This window comes from Argiope bruennichi, chromosome 11 (genome assembly GCF_947563725.1).
Source record: "Argiope bruennichi chromosome 11, qqArgBrue1.1, whole genome shotgun sequence".
Lineage (NCBI taxonomy): Eukaryota > Metazoa > Arthropoda > Arachnida > Araneae > Araneidae > Argiope > Argiope bruennichi.
Genome location: NC_079161.1, coordinates 74,346,599 through 74,367,500, shown reverse-complemented (window position 1 = coordinate 74,367,500; position 20,902 = coordinate 74,346,599). Strand labels below are relative to the sequence as shown.

Here is a 20,902-nt window from a genome sequence, read left to right as displayed (position 1 = left end):
CTTTTAAATCAGTTATGAAAACCAATTACACAGTTATTAAAATGGTATTATAAAAAAAAGCTTTTAAATCAGTTATGAAAATCAATTACACAGTTATTAAAATGGTGTTATCAGAAAAAAAAAGTTTTAAAGCAGTTATGAAAACCAATTTTATGCAATAATATTTTTAGAAATTATCACAGAAAAATGTCAAATTTTTTTATTAGTTTTAATTAACTGAAATTTCAAAAAAAAAAAAAATCCCTCCAGGGTGTACAGTCCTATCCTCTGATATACATACGCTTAATTTGATAGCTGTAGTTCAAAGAGTCTACCCTAAACCTCCATCACACAAACAGATCTACAGATTCATCCATTTTTATTATTAGTAAAGATAATAATAGAACACATCGGATTTTTTCAATGGTGATTTTGTTCCTTCTGGAAAGTTTGAATTCATTAAAATGCACACACCAATCCACTCTGCTGATGTAAATCCTTTCGGATTTGCTAAGGATATTTTAGGGAGAGGCAGTATGGAACAATCATTTCCACCTGAGGACATTCAACAACTGAAATGCCAGTATACATTTGCTTGAAGAAATGATCAGTGATCTGGTGTTAAGAACAAAATGCAATGTTTTCTGCGATTGGTCAAGAAAAAGTCATATTGCTAAACAAAGGATATTCGTTTGTTTCAGTTATTATTTATAATGATAAGATGGCAAAAGGAATGGGAAGAAGGCGAAACAGGCCGCTCCACATTCAACATAATACCGAAAGTTTCTCTCTACGTGACCAACTGGAACAGAGCGGATGTCCTTTTCTTCACTGGACACGGTCTATTCCCAATTTACCTACACAGATTTCATCTGGCCAACTCTCCTTACTGTAGCTGTGGAGAAATAGGATCCCCAATTCACTATGCCACCGAATGCCTACTGACTCTCTCATGGCACATGAGAAAGCCAGAAACAAGTATCGAGGAATAATGGTACAGGAGAGTTGCATCGAATACCCTTTCACGCGGCAAGATCCACTCCATGGTAAACCATATTCATAAATACCAAGACCTCTTCAAGACTACACAATAGCTGAGACCAAAATGCCACTTGTCATAATCAGCCGAAATTATAACTTCAAAAGTCCCTCATAAGTGCAGTTCTCACGAAGGAAATCAAAACCACAGGACTCAGACGGACGCTACAGATTTCTGACTCTTCAGTGATTATTTACATATATGCTTATACATGTTATACAGATGTTCTCAATGTAATTTATCAGTTTTTTCAGTAAATAATTTCATTTCCTTGTAAGTTCAACTCAAAGTCACCATTTGTTTAAGTATTCTTGTCCCCTTCATCCAATTATTTTTTCACCAAAAAATTAAATACATTTGTGTAGGATTTGACACCGATGGGATTCTCTCTGGAAATCCCTGGATGGTTTGTCGTCTCTTTCTTTCTTATAATATTTTTTTTTCCTTTCTTTCATCTTATGCTCATCCAACTGGTTAGATAATTTAGTGTTATAGGCACTGGGGGGCACAGGATGGTGTTATGTTATGTTATGTTTCAGTTCTTATTGCAGAGACAATTATTTTAAACAATGATACTATCAATAAAGCTTTTCTTTTTATGTCTTGTTCTATACTGCACGTGAGCGTGGTATTTTTACTTTTTGATATACGAAGTACAATAAAAGTAATGTAATCGAAATCTTGCCAAATATCCTCGTTTTAGATCTCACTGAATTTGAAAAACACATTTTTGGAAAATTCCTGTATGAGACAAATGTAACTAGAAAGAACGGAAGAAATTCGGTTTTAACACCAAATTGAAAAATTTCTATCAAATTTTGAGGGAAATTCATTCAATGAAATGCTGTCTGTCTGGCTATTAAAAGATGTTAACACCATAACTTCAAATCGAAAAGAATTTGATAAATAAAATTCAGATTTAACGTCTATAGCGTAGAGACCTGTTAAAGTTTCAGCCATATCCGATAAGGAGCTGGTCGGTATTTCCAGAAACATGTAATGATTATAATATATCAAATTCTGCGTGATATTTTGTTGTATTCTGTGTCAAATTTTGGTTCCAATCAGTTGAGAAACCAGTAGTAATAGTCTCTCCAAAATTTTCTCGCATAATCAGTAATGAACTTGCCATGTCAGAGAACGCCTTACATGACACTGATATACAGTACTTAACAAATATTAACTTTTGACGTGAATTTAGCATATTTACTGAATCTGTTGTGTCACCCTTGGCGAGAATTTTTGGCGAGAAAGATAGAATCACCTTTATTACAGAGTATTTGAGAAAGGAAGACCACTTCTGCTGGTTCTATTTTAAGTCCTTTTATCTTTTAAGTAGTGTTTACTAGTTCTATATGTTGATATTCATATTGCCTAGGTGATTATTTATAGAATTAGGAAAGAAAAAAATAAACTATGCTTTTATTCGGTACACATGTTATTTGAGCTATCGCAAATCATTGAAGAACAAGAATATAGCTAAACAGGAAATAAGTAAGTCAGAAATTTCCACTAAAAGTTTTTGCATTCAGGTTTGTTTGGATTTCATTCTTTCTATAAATACATATTTTATTGAATGTCATGAAAAAATCGCATATGGAAACACATTTCAAAGCCAAAGGAAATGCAACAATATTAGGCTGAACCAATACTATTGTCGTATTGGTATTAGATATTCCAGAATAATAGGGAAAAAAAAATCCCGCTTTTCGATTTCTTGTCCTGAGTTTGAATGGAATTTCCCAGAATTCCCATCCTTTTACTTACAAATAATTCATATCAAAGAATTTCTTTTAAAAATGAGAATCTATGAAAAATTCGTCTTTAAGGATTTGAATTCAGTAAACCTTATTTCTAGAATTAAACATTCACAATTCACATCTGAATCAAAGTTACATTTACATTTGCAAGAAAATGCAAAGCTTTCTTGCTATTCTAATGACCAATTTTAAAATCTTAATTGTATAAAATCAAAAGATTTCGGGACTCGAAATTGCTAAAAATTCAAAGAATTTTTGCAAACGATATTCACAGAATAATTGCAAAAAATTTATTACGAAATAATGACATGAAAAATGTTGTATAAATATTCTTTTGTAAGTTGAATTATTGGCAAATTCTTCATCTTCAAATATCACGAAAGAATTTTCATATTTTCCGATACATTAGATAATGTAATATCAAATTTTAAGAATATTCATCGCAAAATAAAATCCTTTTACCATTTTTAGTAATAGTTTTAGAATATCTCATTGATTGAAAATGATAGAATATATTTTAAAGTGTGTTCATTCACACAGAAAAAATGAAATATAAATAAAAGTGTTCATTCACATAGAAAAAATGAAATATAAATAAAAATCGTAAAATGTTATTGCAAAGTCGAACGGGACCTAAAATAATGTTCTACGCGAATCTTTTCAAGAATAAAACTTGCTGCGCTGTAACAGAATTTTTTTAATTTTGGACTGCAAACTTTTAAAACCGATGAAAAATGATAAGAGGTAATAGATTCCTCAAAAGTACGAAAATTTATGTTCTGTTTACGCAAAGAGTAATAAATTCTTATAAAGCGGGATCTGTTTTGTAGTAGCTCGTTCTGAATAGTGAAGATACTAGATCAGAAATAGAATTTTAAATTACTTTTATATGTTCTTTCAGTTTTATATTTAACAGAAATATCAAAGATATATCTATTGTTCGAAGTAATTTATTCATCTTTGAAAGGTTTTCATTTTCTATAAATTTATAAATGGTTATTCTTGAATTTTTAGCGTGGACTTTGGTTAATATTTAGAACCATTTTTCTGATGAGTAGCTTATCATTTTAAGACAGATAAAATTCTGCCTATTGCTTTGCCTATTATTATTATTATTATTAAGTCATCGGCATGGAAATACTGCTATAAAAATAACTTTTTAATAACAAAATAATTTTGCATTAAAAACAGAATAAAAAGGGCTACATATACATTTCTTATCCTGACCTAGAACTGTATCAAGGAAAAGATAAAATATTTTATTGCCTTTGACTTTAAATATACTAAATTTTTATATTTTAGACTTACTAACTGCTAAACAATTAAAATGTATACTTATTCATTTCGAATCAATTAATTTGAGATCGCACAAGAGACCTAAAAAATTAAAAAAAAAAAAAAAAAACTCCTGAAGATATCTGTACTAAAAAAAAAGAATATTAAACACCAAAAATGTTATATTGATTCAGAGTAAAACAACAGCTTTGGGGTGACAACACTCACTGGTCAAAAATCTTAATAGTAAAATTAACAAAAGCACGTGATATTTTGACTGGTGAGTGAAATTGGTCTGAATTGTATCAAAACAATAAAATTATTATTATATAATCTTTCTCAAACGAAAATTTAAAACAAAAATTAAATAATTGAAAAAAATTTCATGCAAATGAAACTAGTACTATTAAAAGGGTAATTTTTTGAATTTTAAACATACTGCAAAATTCATTTTTGTGACATAATATTTTTGGAAGTTATAATTTAGATATATCTAATGTTTGCCTAATATAGTATAATTTACTTTTATTTAATTAACTTTTGATTTGAGAAAGTTAATAGTGGCAATCCTTTTTTGAGAGAGTATATCATGTATGCTAAATTTAATCAAAATCTGCTAAAAACTGTAAATTTTTATAAAAGAACATCAAACAAACAGTCATTTTTTATATACAGTGGCTCAAAAATTGAGAGTACACCTTACTTTTACTTGATAAATCCGACTTTCAATATAAATAACACATTACCGGGAAGTGCAAACATGTTTTTATTTTTACACATAACAAATGGTTTAATTTAGAGTAAAAATAAAGAAAAATCAACAAAAAACTCCTAAATTGAAAAGTTTCAGAAGCATTTTAAATAAACATACGCAGAAGTTTGCCTCAAAAAATTGCGAGTACACCAATGAAATTCTTGTAATATCTCGCAAAGAATGAACGTGTCAATATTTACTTGCATGCCTTTTGACTTTTATAATGGCTTCTAAACGTCGGAGTATCGATTCGACCCATTTTTGGTGGTATCTGAAGATCTTTTAACCCATTCTTCTTGCATCACTTGTTTTAAATGGGTTTTGTTTCTAATTTTGTGTTATTGGACCACTACATCGAGGGTGGACCACAGATATTCAATGGTATTGATGTCGGGTACTGTGGTGGTGTGTGTAACTGCTGTCTACAATGAAAAAAGACACCATATTTTGACGTTATGTGCATTCTGTTTGGAGTCGTTGTCCTACTGGAAAATGAAATTTCCATCTAAATCCTAATTTTTAACACTTTCCTTTAGATTGCTGTGAAATATATCCAAGTAAACCATATAGTTCATAATGCCATATGTAAAAATAAAATTTCCTAGCCCGGATGAAGCCATGCAACCTCAAATCATGACGGAGTCACCATCATGTTTAACTGTAGGATGTAAATTTTTTTGGATCCAAAGCAGTATTAGGCTTTCTCCATATAATACGATGACTGTCACTGCCAAAAATGTTGAGTTTTCTTTCATTACTAAATATAGCTTTCTTCCAAAGGTTATTGGTCTTCAATAGATGAGTTTTTACAAACTTCAGATGCTTTTTCTGAATTTGCAAACGGGTGAAAGGTTTCTCTCTAACAATGCTACTTTTATATCTAGCTTGTCTAATAGCATTTCGCAGAGTTTTAACACTTACACTTTTGCCTTTGATTTGAAAAATTTCTGCAACAAGTTGAATGAACTATATGATTGCAACAATCTAAAGGAAAGTGTTAAAAATTTGGTTTAGATGGAATTCCATTTTCCAGCAGGACAATGACCCCAAACAGAATGCACGTAACGTCAAAATATGGTGCCTTTTTCATTGTAAACAGCAGTTACGCACATCTCCACAGTTCCCTGACATCAATACCATTGAATATTCGTGGGCCACCCTCGAAGTAGTGGTCCAATAACACAAAATTAGAAACAAAACCCATTTAAAACAAGTGGTGCAAGAAGAATGGGATAAAAGATCTTCAGATACCACCAAAAATGGGTCGAATCGGTACCATAAAGTTTAGAGGCCATTATAAGAGACAAAAGACATGCAATTTAATAGTGACACTTTGCGTGATATTGAAAAAATTTCATTGCTGTATTATAGAAATATTCTTTTACATGGAAAATTTTATTTAATTTATTTCTACGCTTAAATTTTTGGAATTTGTTTTCCACATCCATTTATGTAATAACACATTTTTACATTACCTCTTATAAAAAGCATTCCAATAAATATTTTAGCAATAGTTTGTGAATACAGTGCTTACTGAAAATTACAGAGTTTTTCAAAACATGTTTATTCCAACGAAAATTGAAATAAAAATTGTAATATCGTATATCAAAATCGAACGACATCAAAAGTATTTCTCTGGGCAAATATTTTTATATGCAAAACTTGTTCTGTTCAAATAGATTTTTTTTTTAGTTTTGTGGCAAATCTTTAAAACCAATGAAAAATGATAAAATGATGTAGACTTTCCAAAATCAGAAAAATTTATGTTTTACGTCAAATGTAGCTTATTACGAAAAAGAGATGCATTTTGTGGTAATTCATCCATAATTATAAGAGAGAAACATATGTCTTTTTATATTTAAAAGATTCATATTCATAAATTGAAAGCGGAATCTTAAATTATTATTTACATGTTCTGTCAATTTTGCTTTTCTCTTGTGGCATCTATCGACAACTGCTCAGCATAGTCGCCAGGAAAAATTTTATTTAGAAGAAGATTTACTTAGATGTAAATTTTTGTGTTCAATAAATATATATAAACATATTGAGACTCAGTTGAGACTCTCACATTTGAATTTTCCTTTTCTAAATTTATTACGATTCTATTCGTTGATATTTGCTTTCTGTTCATTTTTCTAGTCATAGACTAGTGTTCTTTTTTGAGCATGGTTTTATAAAATGTAAGATCGCATTTAACTTTTCTGATTATATTGCTTCACAAAGAAGCATCAAAGGTATTCAATATCTATTTATCGCAGCAATTTATTTTAAAGAGTATTTTTTTTTTGTCATTTTTAAATGTATATTTATGCACTGGCGGCATCAATTTTGGTGATTATTCTGCTTATTTTATTAATGACTGGTAGATTATTATTTTAAGGATTATAAGCAAAACTTGTCAAAATAGTATCGCATATACTAATTCTGGATAAAAAATTCGTAACATTACGAATCTGTAATATTGCTTTCCTGTAATAATCGTCACCGCTGAAAAGGGAGATTTACAGATATTTTTAATGGATGCTGAATGGGCGGCAGATTAATAACTCCTCACATTGGTAAGAATTGTAGCGATATTTCTAAAGAAGCTGAGATCCAGAGATTATTCTAGAAAATTCCATTCCCCATCACGTAGACTATATATGCGGAGGTACTAGCACGAGCATTAATTATCTCTATGAAACGTTGATCAGGGAGCTTTTTCGTTGTTTATCCATTATGAAATTGTTCTGTTATGGAATCTTATCATTATGGAATCGTTCTGTTGCATACGTCATACAGAGCTGTATTGTTGTTCTATTATAAATTCGTAATCTTACTGTATTAATCTGTGTTATGTATCCTGTATGCATATGTATTGCTTGTTTCAAGGAATCGAGAATATTACTTTCTGAAGATTTTAGCCCACAAAGGGGTGATATGCAGTTAGTGAATTAAGTTCATCCCAGAGTCTTTGACTCAACAGTATTTTGTGGCCCAACTTGTTGCATGTTTGTACTAGGAATTCAAGAAAAAAATCCATACATGGTTGATCATTTGAGTAAAATTATTATTATATTAGGTACTGCAATTATCATATTTATGCAGTTACTTGTCGCCTTTCATGATCAGCTAGGTTGTAGAAATTAATGCTAAAAATTTCAGTTAAATCTTTTACACATTGCACATTGCTTAACTTCCTCAGCAAGTATTTTTAAACTTCAAAGTTTGATAAACATGTAAATCACTCTATTTTTAGAAACCTTACATCATTCTTATTAATGTACTATGTCTCTTTCTAATTTTCTGACATTTCACCTTAAAATTGACTTTGAATCGAGTAGTGATTAAATTTTTACTAAATTTAATAACTATCTCACTGAATTGAATTATATTAAGAAAATATGGATATAAAGTAAAATGACTCAGCAGTGAAATTTTGTACATTTTACAGAGAATATATTTTATCATTTACATAAAACTACAAATGATTGTTCAATAAAAATTTACCTGTTTCAACGAAAAACTTAGAGTATTAGAATAAGAAATAAATTCTTAGGTGAAAATCGTTTTAATATTTTTTATGTATCCAATTATTTTAAGAAAAGAGTCGTAACTTTTAAAAATGGACAAATTAAAAAAAAAATCTTTTCACATTTGTTTATTTATGAAATCATTATTATTAAATTATTTTTTAAAGTTGCTACTTTTATAATTTTAAAATACTATAAACTCTATTATTTTTCTTAAAATAATATTAATAATAAAATTGCAATTTCTCATTTAAAAATATATTATTAGAATATTTAGTTAAAGAAGTTTATTTCAAATTGAACCAAACGATAATGCATCATTTTGGAACTGCCGTTTGAATGTATATTATAAAGAATTTTTAAAGTTATAAATTGTAAATATAAAAAAAATTCAAATAAGAAAATAATTGCTAATAATATTTACCTGGAAGAGAAACGTTTCGTCAAATTTCGGATTGCAGGTCTTCTTCTTGGGTCTCGATTGCAAATATCGTCTTTCATCTGGCATCAGATAAATTCTATTAACGAAAAAAGAAGAAACTAAAACTTTAGTAGATGTTTCTTTATTATAAACAAAACACATGGTACTTTACTGAGAAAACCTCAAGTATAATTCTCTGAATAAGAAAGCAGCGTCCATTTTACTTATTTAGTAATATTCGCTTTAAGTGAAAAGCAATCAAATAGTAAATTCGCTTTAAATGAAGAGTAATCAAATAGTAAATTCACTTTAAATGAAAAGTAATTAAATAGTAAATTCACTTTAAGTGAAAAGTTAAACCAAAATCTGGAACAAAACTACAGTCGTAGTTACAAGATAACATATCAAATCTCATTAATTTAGTCATTGGATATAAGAATTATTGTATTTATATATATGCGAAAGTACAGGCCAACAGACGGTCAACAGTTTGACGAAATCGGTTTACAATTAGGAAAGTGTATATATTTCGGATGCTAAATATGTGTAGCATTTTATTTACTTAGCTCTTTTCGTTATGTAGTTAGATTTATATGTACTCGAATTCACTCGAACTTGTTCTCGAAATCGTTCTTTTGTAGTCGTTCACTTAGTTCCCTTGTACTCGAAAGTCTAGACAAACTTCCTTCAAAATTTAATAGAAATCTATATATTGGGTTGTAATTCCATAATCCAAATTCCAACCGTCTATCTCAAAGAGTTTTAGAAATACCATGCAAACACATAGACAGACAAATCCAATGCCGAAAATGTGTTTTTCGGATGTAGAAAGGCACAAAACTTGAAATTCATCAAAATCTCGAATTCTAATTTTTTTTCGACGTTGACAATACTGTTACGAATCCTTGATGCGGTTTCCCAGCATAGTGGGTTCCAAAGGAGATCCCCAGAGCTTGGCGACTTTGGCGCCAAAATAGATTATACTCGAAACATCGAGAATTTTCCCGATCCGTCCAGTAGGAATGGAGATACGCCTCGAACGTTCCTGATTGGTTGAGAGGCTTCTAGCCCCGCCTCTTGAGACCTATAAAAGGAAGCACCCGCAGCTGCCGGGGAGTATGGTGAATTGAGTCGTGGACCAGTGGAGTCAAAGAGTAGTCGGAAGCGGCGGTGAAGATTTCGTCTTCCAGGGACTAGCGGAGCAGCGACGGAGTAGAGCTGCTGTGTATACTGTTGTATGCTACGCTTCTCGGCTGAAGATAATCGTCTTCTGTGCTGTATATAGTTGTCGTCTTTGTGCTGTCCTGTGTGACTTCGTGTAAATAAACGTCGTTGTTTTATTTTCTACTGCTGCCTGGTGATTGAGCGTTCTTCACACCATATAACCCCCACTATCCAAATGAACCCCGGAAATTTCGTAACAATACTTTTTTGAAAACTTCGCATGAAAAAAAATAAAAATTAATATCCCCAGCAATAAACAAATGAGTAAAAAAAATCAAATTATCATCATAATCAGAATAAAATGGGATTTTTCGACATGAAATCCTTTTCTTTTTCAAACAACTTTGAAGTATGGCAATTTATGAAAGTACCTTGAGCTAAAACCTTACTACCACTACCACACGAGAAGGAGAAAAAGAAATTATAATTTTCAAAGTTTAATTGATTTTTATTTCCTTTTCTTGAAATGATTTTTTTTATTCACATAATTTGGAATCGTATGAAAAATCTGATTTTTTTTTTTTTTTTTTTTTTTTATGGTGGGGTACATCTAGTGCTAAAAATCCACAGTTAAAACTAAATGAATAGAAGAAAACGAATTATTATCTTCAAAATAAAAATTAATCTCGATAAGCCGGTAAAGAAAGATAGATTCTTTTTCATCTAAAATATTAACTCCTAAATACAGATTTCCTCTGAATAACTCTCATAACTCTCTGCTCAACATTGGATAAAAATCTACAAATGTGGTGAAAAGATCGTGTATGAAATTTCATTTGTCTACCTTAAAGAGTTTTTGAGTTATCTTTGTTATAGACAGACAGACATAATACCAAATATATGTTTTTCGGATTCAGGTTGGTTCGAAACGAAGAATTTCATCAAACTCTCGAGTTTGAATTTTTTGACGTTTACAATATCTTCTCTATACTTCGTTTATGATGAAGTAAAAATGAAATATTACATATTGAAACAAACATAGATAATATTTATGTTTCGAATAATTCAGTATTCATTGCAAAATAAATAATATCAAAGTGCGTGTATTGTAAAAAATAATTTACAAGCCTAGGCTTGTTACAAAGTTTATATTACTGAAAAGCTTTGAATCTTTTAGCAAGTGCCAAAAGTTTATATTAGTCAGAAAGAACTAAAAGCTTATCACTACATTTCAAATATATTTGAAAAAATTAGCTATTGTTTGAAAATTTCTTTTTTTAATTAAATACAAACAATAACGTGTAAAGTTAGAAAGTATAAGTTTATTGTTTAACTTTTTATTCATATTGGAGGACAATAATCGTCTGCTTTTCTTAATTAATATTGGTTCTTATCATATATGAATCTAAATCTTTCAATTATAATTAATAATTGGTGTAAAAAGAAATACATCATTAGTTTATCAAAAAAATATTTTTCGGCATTTGTATATTAAATACATGCTATTGCAAACTTTAGACTTAACCACATGCCATTAGCGAACATAGTCAACTGACTAACATGATATCTTTGGCCATCTTTTTTGGCAATTAATCGCTATTATTCGGTTAATGAAAGTATTCATGTAGGAATTAAAACCATAAATATTGTCTTTTATTATTACATTTTTTAATAAATTATTCTCTTAGTAATGCGACAGACATCAAACTAAAGGATAATCAAATTAACAAAAGCTCTGGATTAACATGGTACATTTTCTAAAAATATATAAAGAACTAAATATATATAAAAAAGTATATGACGAACAAAAAAAATCAGGAAATTTTTAAGCTGATCTTTTTTTACATAAAGTTGCCATTAAATTTTTCCCTACCTGTATTTTTATTCAAGCTTTTAATCTTTACACCACGTGCATTTGAACAATTTCAAACTATAGAAATAAAAGAAAAGTAGAAGTTTTATTTCATTTATTTTTTCAAAACTGGCAACATAAGTTGTTGATGCGAGAAACAGTCAAAATTAAGGCTTGAGAATTACATTTTAGTCTCTAACGTCGAAGCAATTGCAGCTATCGAAAAACTTTAAATGCAAAAGTTGTTCGTCTTAATGAGGTGAGAATTTGGCTAAGTTGATTTATTTTTCTGTCTTCAATAAGAATGTTATAACGAAATGGACATTTCAGACTCCCCCTATTTTCACTTCTTTGACTAGATCGTCTATCCCTGAACTCATCCAAGGCTTTTATATTTCTTACAACATATTCCAAGCTATTTAATTAAAAATGTAAAATCAATTTATCCTTTTTCATGCAGTTTTGAAATTGTACCCCGTATGGTAATTCATGAATGCGCCTTGTGCTTAAAATCTACGGCCATCGTCATACGAGAAGGGGAAAACAAATTATGGTCATCAGAATACAATTTCTTCTCCTTCATATGGTTCAGAAATTCTACCGTAAGGTTATTTATGAATGTATCTTGTGTTTAAAATCTACAACCATTACCGTACGAAAAGAAGAAAACAAATTATGGTCATCAGAATAATTTTTTTCTTTTTCATGCAGTTTCTGAAATTGTACCGTATTTTTATTTGTGAATGTACCGTATGCACCGTATTGCACCGTATGATAATTCATGAATGCCCGTTATGCTAAAATTTACAGTCATTACCGTACGAAAAGGAGAAAGCAAATTATGGTCATCAAAATATAATTTCTTCTTCTTCATACGGTTTCTGAAATTCTACCGTATTTTTATTTGTGAATGTATCTTGTAGGTAAAATCTACGGCCATCAGCATTCGTGAAGGAGAAAGCAAATTTTGGTCATCAGAATACAATTTCTTCTTCTTCATGCGGTTTTGAAATTGTACCATATTTTTATTTGTGAATGTATCTTGTAGTTAAAATCTACGGCCATCAGCATAAGAGAAGGAGAAAACAAATTATGGTCATTAGAATACAATTTCTTCTTCACACGGTTTAAAAATTTTACCGTATTGTTATTTGTGAATGTATCTTGTGGTTAAAATCTACGGCCATCAGCATGCATGAAGGGGAAAACAAATTATGTCATCAGAATATAATTTTTTTCTTCTTCATACGGTTTTGAAATTGTACCGTATTGTTATTTGTGAAGGTATCTTGTGGTTAAAAATCTACGGCCATAACCGTAGGACAAGGAGAAAAGACATTTTGGTCATCAGAATGCAATTTTGATTTTTTTTTGAGCATGCAATGGAATTTTTTCTTCACGTCACCTAGTGAAATATGATAACTAGTGGCAAAAACGGAAGCCTATAATTATAACAGAACGAAAATCAGAAAACAAAATATCATCTTCAAAATAAAATTTTGATATTCTTTATATAAAATCAATCTCTTCATGTGAATTTGAAATCCTGCCGAAATAAATCATGAACTAAAAAAAACAAACTATTTCCAAGAATAATCCGTCACTAAATATCTATCTAGAACGAATCTCTCATCCCCAGAAATGCATCAAGTGGATCAGTTTCGCGATGACGTAACGAACGCTTTCAGTACTGTGTTATCCAGACGAATTCAATTACGTCCGCAGCGGTGCTGGGTTAGGGATTCTTATTTAAATAAGATCCTTTACAAAGGAGGCCAGTTTTATTATCATTCAAAGGCCGTTTTATTTATTTTCATTTTCCAGGAACGGGGTGGGCGTGACGGTAATAAAAAAAGATCGGCGTCCAGAGGGAATGTGGGTAGAGGGTCTTAACAAAACTGGGTTACTCAACAGAAAGAAAAATAATACCTGTACTTAAGTTTGTTTTCTTAACGGGTTTGTCGAAATATTTCAGTTTGATATTAACTGCTTAGGTGAGCAAGAAGTTGGGGAATTATGAACAGCAATCACTTAAAAATAGCTTAAATAGACTAATGTATAGATAAAAAGAACAGGTGTAAGGCTATTAAATTCACATGTATTTTACATCTATGATAGTTTAATGCAGAAATATAGTTTGTTGATAGAATTATGAACATGAAGCTATGACTACAAGATGTAAATAAAATGAAAAACAGCAAATAATCTCGACAAACCAACTGGTCGACAAAGACGGCTAACTATCAATTTTATAATTTTGTTCACATTCCTAGGGCTTATCTCAAAAAAATATCCATTACAATTGAATAACCAATATTACTCGGTCTTTGCACTCTTTTTAAGTTGCTAAGTTACTACATTTAAAGTATTGCACAAAACACCCTTTTAAATTGGCAATCATTTATAATACGTGTATATTAGAGACAGAGTTAGATATTTTGTAGACCCTCGCTTTTATTAATTTAGATTCACATTTTAAACATTTTTAAATTTAATTAGTGTGTTTATTATTCATTTTAGGTTAATTTATATTTTTGTTATGTTATAAAAACGCATGTTTTTATTACTTTCTCGGATACATAGTCGGGATTTTGACGATTCTCCACGTTTTAGACTTTCCTTGAATTCGAAAAACATATTTTTGGAAAATGTTCGCTCGCCCATCTGTCTGTGACAAAAATAATCCAAAAACGTTTTGATCTAGACAGATGAAATTTGGTAAATGGTTTTTATGCCAAATTTGCAGATTTCTATCGAATTTTGAACAGAATTCGCTCAGAACAAGTATGTCTTTCTGGCTGTTCGAATATAGTTTAACACAATAGTTACAAAAGGGAGAGAGCTAGATAGATGAATTTCAATAGACAGAATTAACTTCTATAGTCTAGAAACTTCTGAAATTTTTAACCAAACCCAAAACGAGATTGATAGTCCGTAGTCTGACTTTTTAGAAACATGATAACTCAACGATTAAATGACTTTATCAAATTTAGTATGAGATTTTGTGACAGCAACTGTAGTTCTGCGTCAATTTTTTTGTTTCAGTCGGTTTGGAAAAACGCGTCTAAGATACAAAGTCGATTTTCCAGTACTATTAACCACATGCCAGGGGTTCGTTACCAAAAAATGCCAGGAATCAAAAGATTAAGCAAAAATGCAATACTCACGCCAAAGGTTAATATTTCGCAACTATTGTACCCCAGTGCCATGCAAGGCGTTCTTTGGGAAAATAGAACAGCTTTATTAGAGAGCACGCGAGAAAGTTTCGGGAAAACCACTCCGGCTTGTTTATTTATTATGACTGATTATTACACAATATTATTTAACCATGCGCAACTATATATTGAAGAAATTTTTACATTACGTATATGTTAGACACATGATGCAATTTACTGATAGTATCCAAGTATGAATGATGATGGTATCATGATAATGTTTTATTGATAGTATCTAGATATGAATGATGATGGTATCATGATAATGTTTTATTGATAGTATTTAGATATGAATGATGATGGTATCATGATAATGTTTTATTGATAGTATCTAAATATGAATGATGATGGTATCATGATAGTGTTTTTTTGATTGCATCTAGATATGAATGATGATGGTATCATGATAATGTTTTATTGATAGTATCTAAATATGAATGATGATGGTATCATGATAGTGTTTTTTTGATTGCATCTAGATATGAATGATGATGGTATCATGATAATGTTTTATTGATAGTATCTAGATATGAACGATGATGGTATCATGATAATGTTTTATTGATAGTATTTAGATATGAATGATGATGGTATCATGATAATGTTTTATTGATAGTATCTAAATATGAATGATGATGGTATCATGATAGTGTTTTTTTGATTGCATCTAGATATGAATGATGATGGTATCATGATAATGTTTTATTGATAGTATCTAGATATGAACGATGATGGTATCATGATAATGTTTTATTGATAGTATTTAGATATGAATGATGATGGTATCATGATAATGTTTTATTGATAGTATCTAAATATGAATGATGATGGTATCATGATAGTGTTTTTTTGATTGCATCTAGATATGAATGATGATGGTATCATGATAATGTTTTATTGATAGTATCTAGATATGAACGATGATGGTATCATGATAATGTTTTATTGATAGTATTTAGATATGAATGATGATGGTATCATGATAATGTTTTATTGATAGTATCTAAATATGAATGATGATGGTATCATGATAGTGTTTTTTTGATTGCATCTAGATATGAATGATGATGGTATCATGATAATGTTTTATTGATAGTATCTAGATATGAACGATGATGGTATCATGATAATGTTTTATTGATAGTATTTAGATATGAATGATGATGGTATCATGATAATGTTTTATTGATAGTATCTAAATATGAATGATGATGGTATCATGATAGTGTTTTTTTGATTGCATCTAGATATGAATGATGATGGTATCATGATAATGTTTTATTGATAGCATCTAAATATGAATGATGATGGTATCATGATAGTGTTTTTTTGATTGCATCTAGATATGAATGATGATGGTATCATGATAATGTTTTATTGATAGTATCTAGATATGAATGATGATGGTATCATGATAATGTTTTATTGATAGTATTTAGATATGAATGATGATGGTATCATGATAATGTTTTATTGATAGTATCTAAATATGAATGATGATGGTATCATGATAGTGTTTTTTTGATTGCATCTAGATATGAATGATGATGGTATCATGATAATGTTTTATTGATAGTATCTAGATATGAACGATGATGGTATCATGATAGTGTTTTATTGATAGTATCTAGATATGAATGATGATGGTATCATGATAATGTTTTATTAATAGCACCATGGAATTTACTGATCGGGATAAAAAAAAGGGATAGACTGAAATTTTAGAAACATTTTCAGTCTATTGGTCAGTTTGGAGGGATGCGGGTTTTACCCCAAAATTGTAGATTTTTTATCAAGTCTTGGACGAAACCCAAATACGAGAAAAATTATCCGAATGAATGTCAAAATGTAAAATGCCAGGTAAAGAGAAAGTGGCTTATGTTTCCAGTACCATATAAGTATATGTATATCGATTTTTTTCTAAAACTTTAAGTAGTTTGACTGTTTGTGCATATGTGAGCGCTATAGCTCAGTAAAATTCCAGATAAATGGACTAATTTTAAAATATGATCTTAACATCAAAATTACAAATATACATGAAATTTTGGACTTGATTATTCAAAGAAATGAGATACAAAATGTTAATTACATTCTCTTTAATATAAGACGAAGTTAAACACAAAAGAAGCACTATTATATAAATGAAATGCCAATGGAAACAAGCAGAAGTGGTCCACCCAAAATTTCTCGCATATACTCTGATAAAAAAAGTTATCTCAGAGAACGCCTTGCATGGCACTGGCATACACTAGTTACGAAATATTAACTTTTGGCGGGAATTTATAACTTTTATTGAATCCATCGTGTCATCCTTGTCGAATTATTTGGCGATTAATTCCTGGCATGCAATAGACACATTTTTTCGATCAACTGAAACACAAATTTGACCCAAAACTGCACTTTAGCCATAAAATCCTATATCAAATTTGATATATTTAAGTCATTGAGTTGAATCATCACGTTTACATGTTTCTGAAAGTACAGACCGACAGACAATCAACTTTTCTTTGGAAGTGGCTCCAAATTTGACAGGTGTCTACACTATAGATGTTAAATCTGTATACCGAATTGTATCAATCTAGTTCTCTTCGTTTTGTAGTTATAGTGTTAAATTATATTCGAGCAGCCGGACAGACGGACTTCTGCTCACTATATTTTACTCCAAATTTGATGGAAATCTACAAATTTGGTGTAAAGACCATATATCAAAATTTAACTGCTTAGTTTAAAGCGTTCTTGAGTTTTTTTTTTTTTTTTTTTTTATCACAGACTGACTAATTCCAAAAATGAATTTTTCGAACTCATTGAGGTCTGAAATTTGGTAATTTGTTAAAATCTAAAATTCAATTTTTTTTTAATGATTACTACATTTTCTCTATATTACCTGTACAAGAAAATAAAAATAATAAAAAGGAAATGAATAAGTTTTGTATTGTTACTAAAATAACGTGCCAAATATCAAATCAACAATATAGATGGCTGAAAGAATGACTTGACTTTTTTTTGACATTGATTTAAAAAGTCATGACTTTCAAAAATAAACAAGTGTTTGCTAACAAAAGCTTTGCAACTTTTTTTTTACAAAGTAATTTTTTTTTGAATAGAAAAGCATTAAAAAAAATGCATAATCAAATTTCGAAAGCAAAAAAGCAAAGCAAAAAAAAAAAAAAAACTTTGTTTTTTGGATTTTAAAAAAATAATTGTTAACATTTATTTCAGGATATAATTAATAACAGAGTTTTAAAAATGCAGTCAGCGAAAATATTTCACTTATGGAGCTTTATTTAAAATTTTTTAGAATTGAAAGAGGTCGTCTGAAATAAAACGTAACCTTCTTTTACAAGCTTATTAATTGCTTATTCTACGCGAAAAATACATATAAGCGAGTTAGGGAATAAAAGTAGCTGACTTCATTCTGTTGTCAAATTTTTGGAATAATTAAAAAAATAAATGCATTTCATTTTCAGGGGTTAAAAACCTAAATTAGTTTAGTTTAGTTAGGTTAACGTCCCTTTCAAAGCAACACTACGGCTATTTTGGGACAGACCTCGTAATCTTGAGCCCTGGTCAGATGACGAGGACGACATCTGACCTGTCACCCCCTCTCTTCTCTACACCACACCAACGAAAGAGCGCTTGACCCTGACGGATTTATCGTGCAACAGACCCCTTTACATGGCAGTTCTTCGGTTGGACTGGGGTCTCGAACTGAAACCCTACGGCTCACAAGCCGAGACCTTACCACCAGGTCACCACGGCTCGTTAAAAGCCTAAAAAGTCAATAATCTAAGCAGGCACTCCGGTCACCAAAGAAGATTAGTGATTGGTTAAAATGACCCAAGCCGTTTCAACAAATATAAGTGAGAATATGGAAAATGAATGCGTCTATTTCTTTATAACAAATATGAAGAGATTGTTTCATTTTGCCAAACTATTTCGTTTGATTCAGACTTGTTGAAGAGCTATAAGGAAGAGTTGGTCCGTTACCTCACGAATGGATCGCAGCAGTTGACTGCCCCATACACGCGACTTGGCAAGTTCTTGGCTTTGATCACGTGGACTATCAGCCTCTCGGTGTTGACGTCATACTCGAGGTTGAACCACAGGCGGCCTCTGTGGCCCTCCGGGAAGTTATCCTCCTCGATTTCCTCCTCCGGAGCAGCCTTGTACAGATCAGGATTCAAACCTCCCAGCAAGGTGGGACCTGGCAAGAAAAAACAAAACACTAACTGTAAGACGGAATGAATATATTATAAGAGAAAAAGAATTTCATTTTAATATCTCATCGGTTTCCTTTCAGCAGTTTAAAATATTTATTTTTGTGTGTTTATGTTGTCTAAATAATCGGGAAAAATCAGAAAACAAGTCCCCAAAGTTAACGATTGGCCCGATTTCGTCAAATTTTACTTCATAATAGTTATCTTAAGTGACCAGTGAGTTCGCTGGTAATATTGGTTAGATTTGACTTCAGAGAAATCGACTTTTATTATTTCATGTTGATGGTACCATCAAATTTTCTGACATTAAAGCAGCTGTAAAGAATTTGACCGGAAAATTACCAGAATATAGATGGCAGCACCGGATTGATGTAAATCAAAAATGTGATGACATCACACTGGTAGTACGTTTGGCCGACGGAGATTTTTTTCGGCGAGAGTCAGCGTGGGTTCTGCTGTGTGTTGTTGTGTTGTTGTGTTGTGTTGAAAGTAAAAGGCATTGATGCCTTGTGATGGTGTTCTATCTTGTAGATTAAGATAATGGTCGTGGAAATGGATTTATAAACATTGTAATGTATGAATTTCCTATTGTTTATATGTTGTGAATGTTTTTATGTTATGTGTTTTATGTTGTGTGTTTTGTAATGTTATAAATAAACAAATTTACCCTATTCACTCGGCTGTATTTTCATGACATCACACAGCGTTAATGTCGTATCTTATTTAATTATCTTATTTATTAGTTTCATTATCTTATTTAAATTTTGTCTATTGTCTTCATGATCCTTTCTAATTTGGGTAGTCTCATAAGCCCACAACGCTATTAAAAAAGTAAAATTCCGGTTTATCTTTATTCGAAATTTCGCAATATTGTAACTTCAATTTTTTTCTTTCTCATGTACGAAGTAATGCAATAGTCAAGTTAGAATATTAGACGAATCTTCGCGTTTTGGATCTCCCTTTGATCTCCCCATTTTTGAAAAATATCGGTCTGTCTGTCTGTCTGTGACAAATATAACTCAAGAACGTTTTGAGCTAGACGCATGAGAGCTACAATTTGGTATACGTATTTACACCAAATTTGTAGATTTCTGTCAAATTTTGATCAAAATCAGCCTAGAGAAAGTATATATGTCCAGATGTTCGAATATAAACACGATAACTACAAAACAAAGACAGCTAGATAGATAAAATTTGGTACACGCATTTAACACCTTTAGTGTAGACATTTGTCAAATTTTAAGTCAAATCCAACAATAGGATGATCGTCTGACAGTCTATACTTTTAGAAACATGCAAATGCGATAACACAAAAACGTAGAGACACAAATATTTGAAATTTTGCATGCGATTTTGTTGCTGTAAGTATAACTTTGAGTAAAATTTTAATTTCAATCGGACGGGAAAAACATGTCTAAAACATAAACTCGATTTTCAGGCACTATTAACCATATGCCAAGGAATAATCGCCAAAAATCACACGCCAGAATCTGTAAAAACGCTAAATTTACTGCATAAGTTAATATTTTATAATAATTTTATGCTAGTGCTATGCAAGGCGTTCTCTGAGATAACGATTTATTAGAGAACATGCGGGAAAGGTTTTTGGAGACCACTCCCGCTAGTTTATCACGTAAAAATCACATATATAAACAGAACTATAGAAGAAAATCACGCAATTAAAATATTGTATGAAACAATGAAAACGATTTGA

The 20,902-nt window shown here is 30.5% G+C and overlaps 1 protein-coding gene across 1 annotated transcript in view; it reads right to left on the bottom strand.

Annotated features, from left to right (window-relative positions):
* Window positions 1–20,902, bottom strand: part of LOC129956684 (synaptotagmin-15-like) — a 140,900-nt gene that overhangs the window by 36,151 nt on the left and 83,847 nt on the right. The window contains exons 4-5 of the mRNA XM_056068615.1: window positions 18,959–19,175; window positions 8,744–8,837 (exon numbers count right to left, since the gene is read on the bottom strand). Coding sequence (XP_055924590.1) covers window positions 8,744–8,837; window positions 18,959–19,175 — 311 coding nt within the window. The remainder of the gene's footprint in view (window positions 1–8,743; window positions 8,838–18,958; window positions 19,176–20,902) is intronic.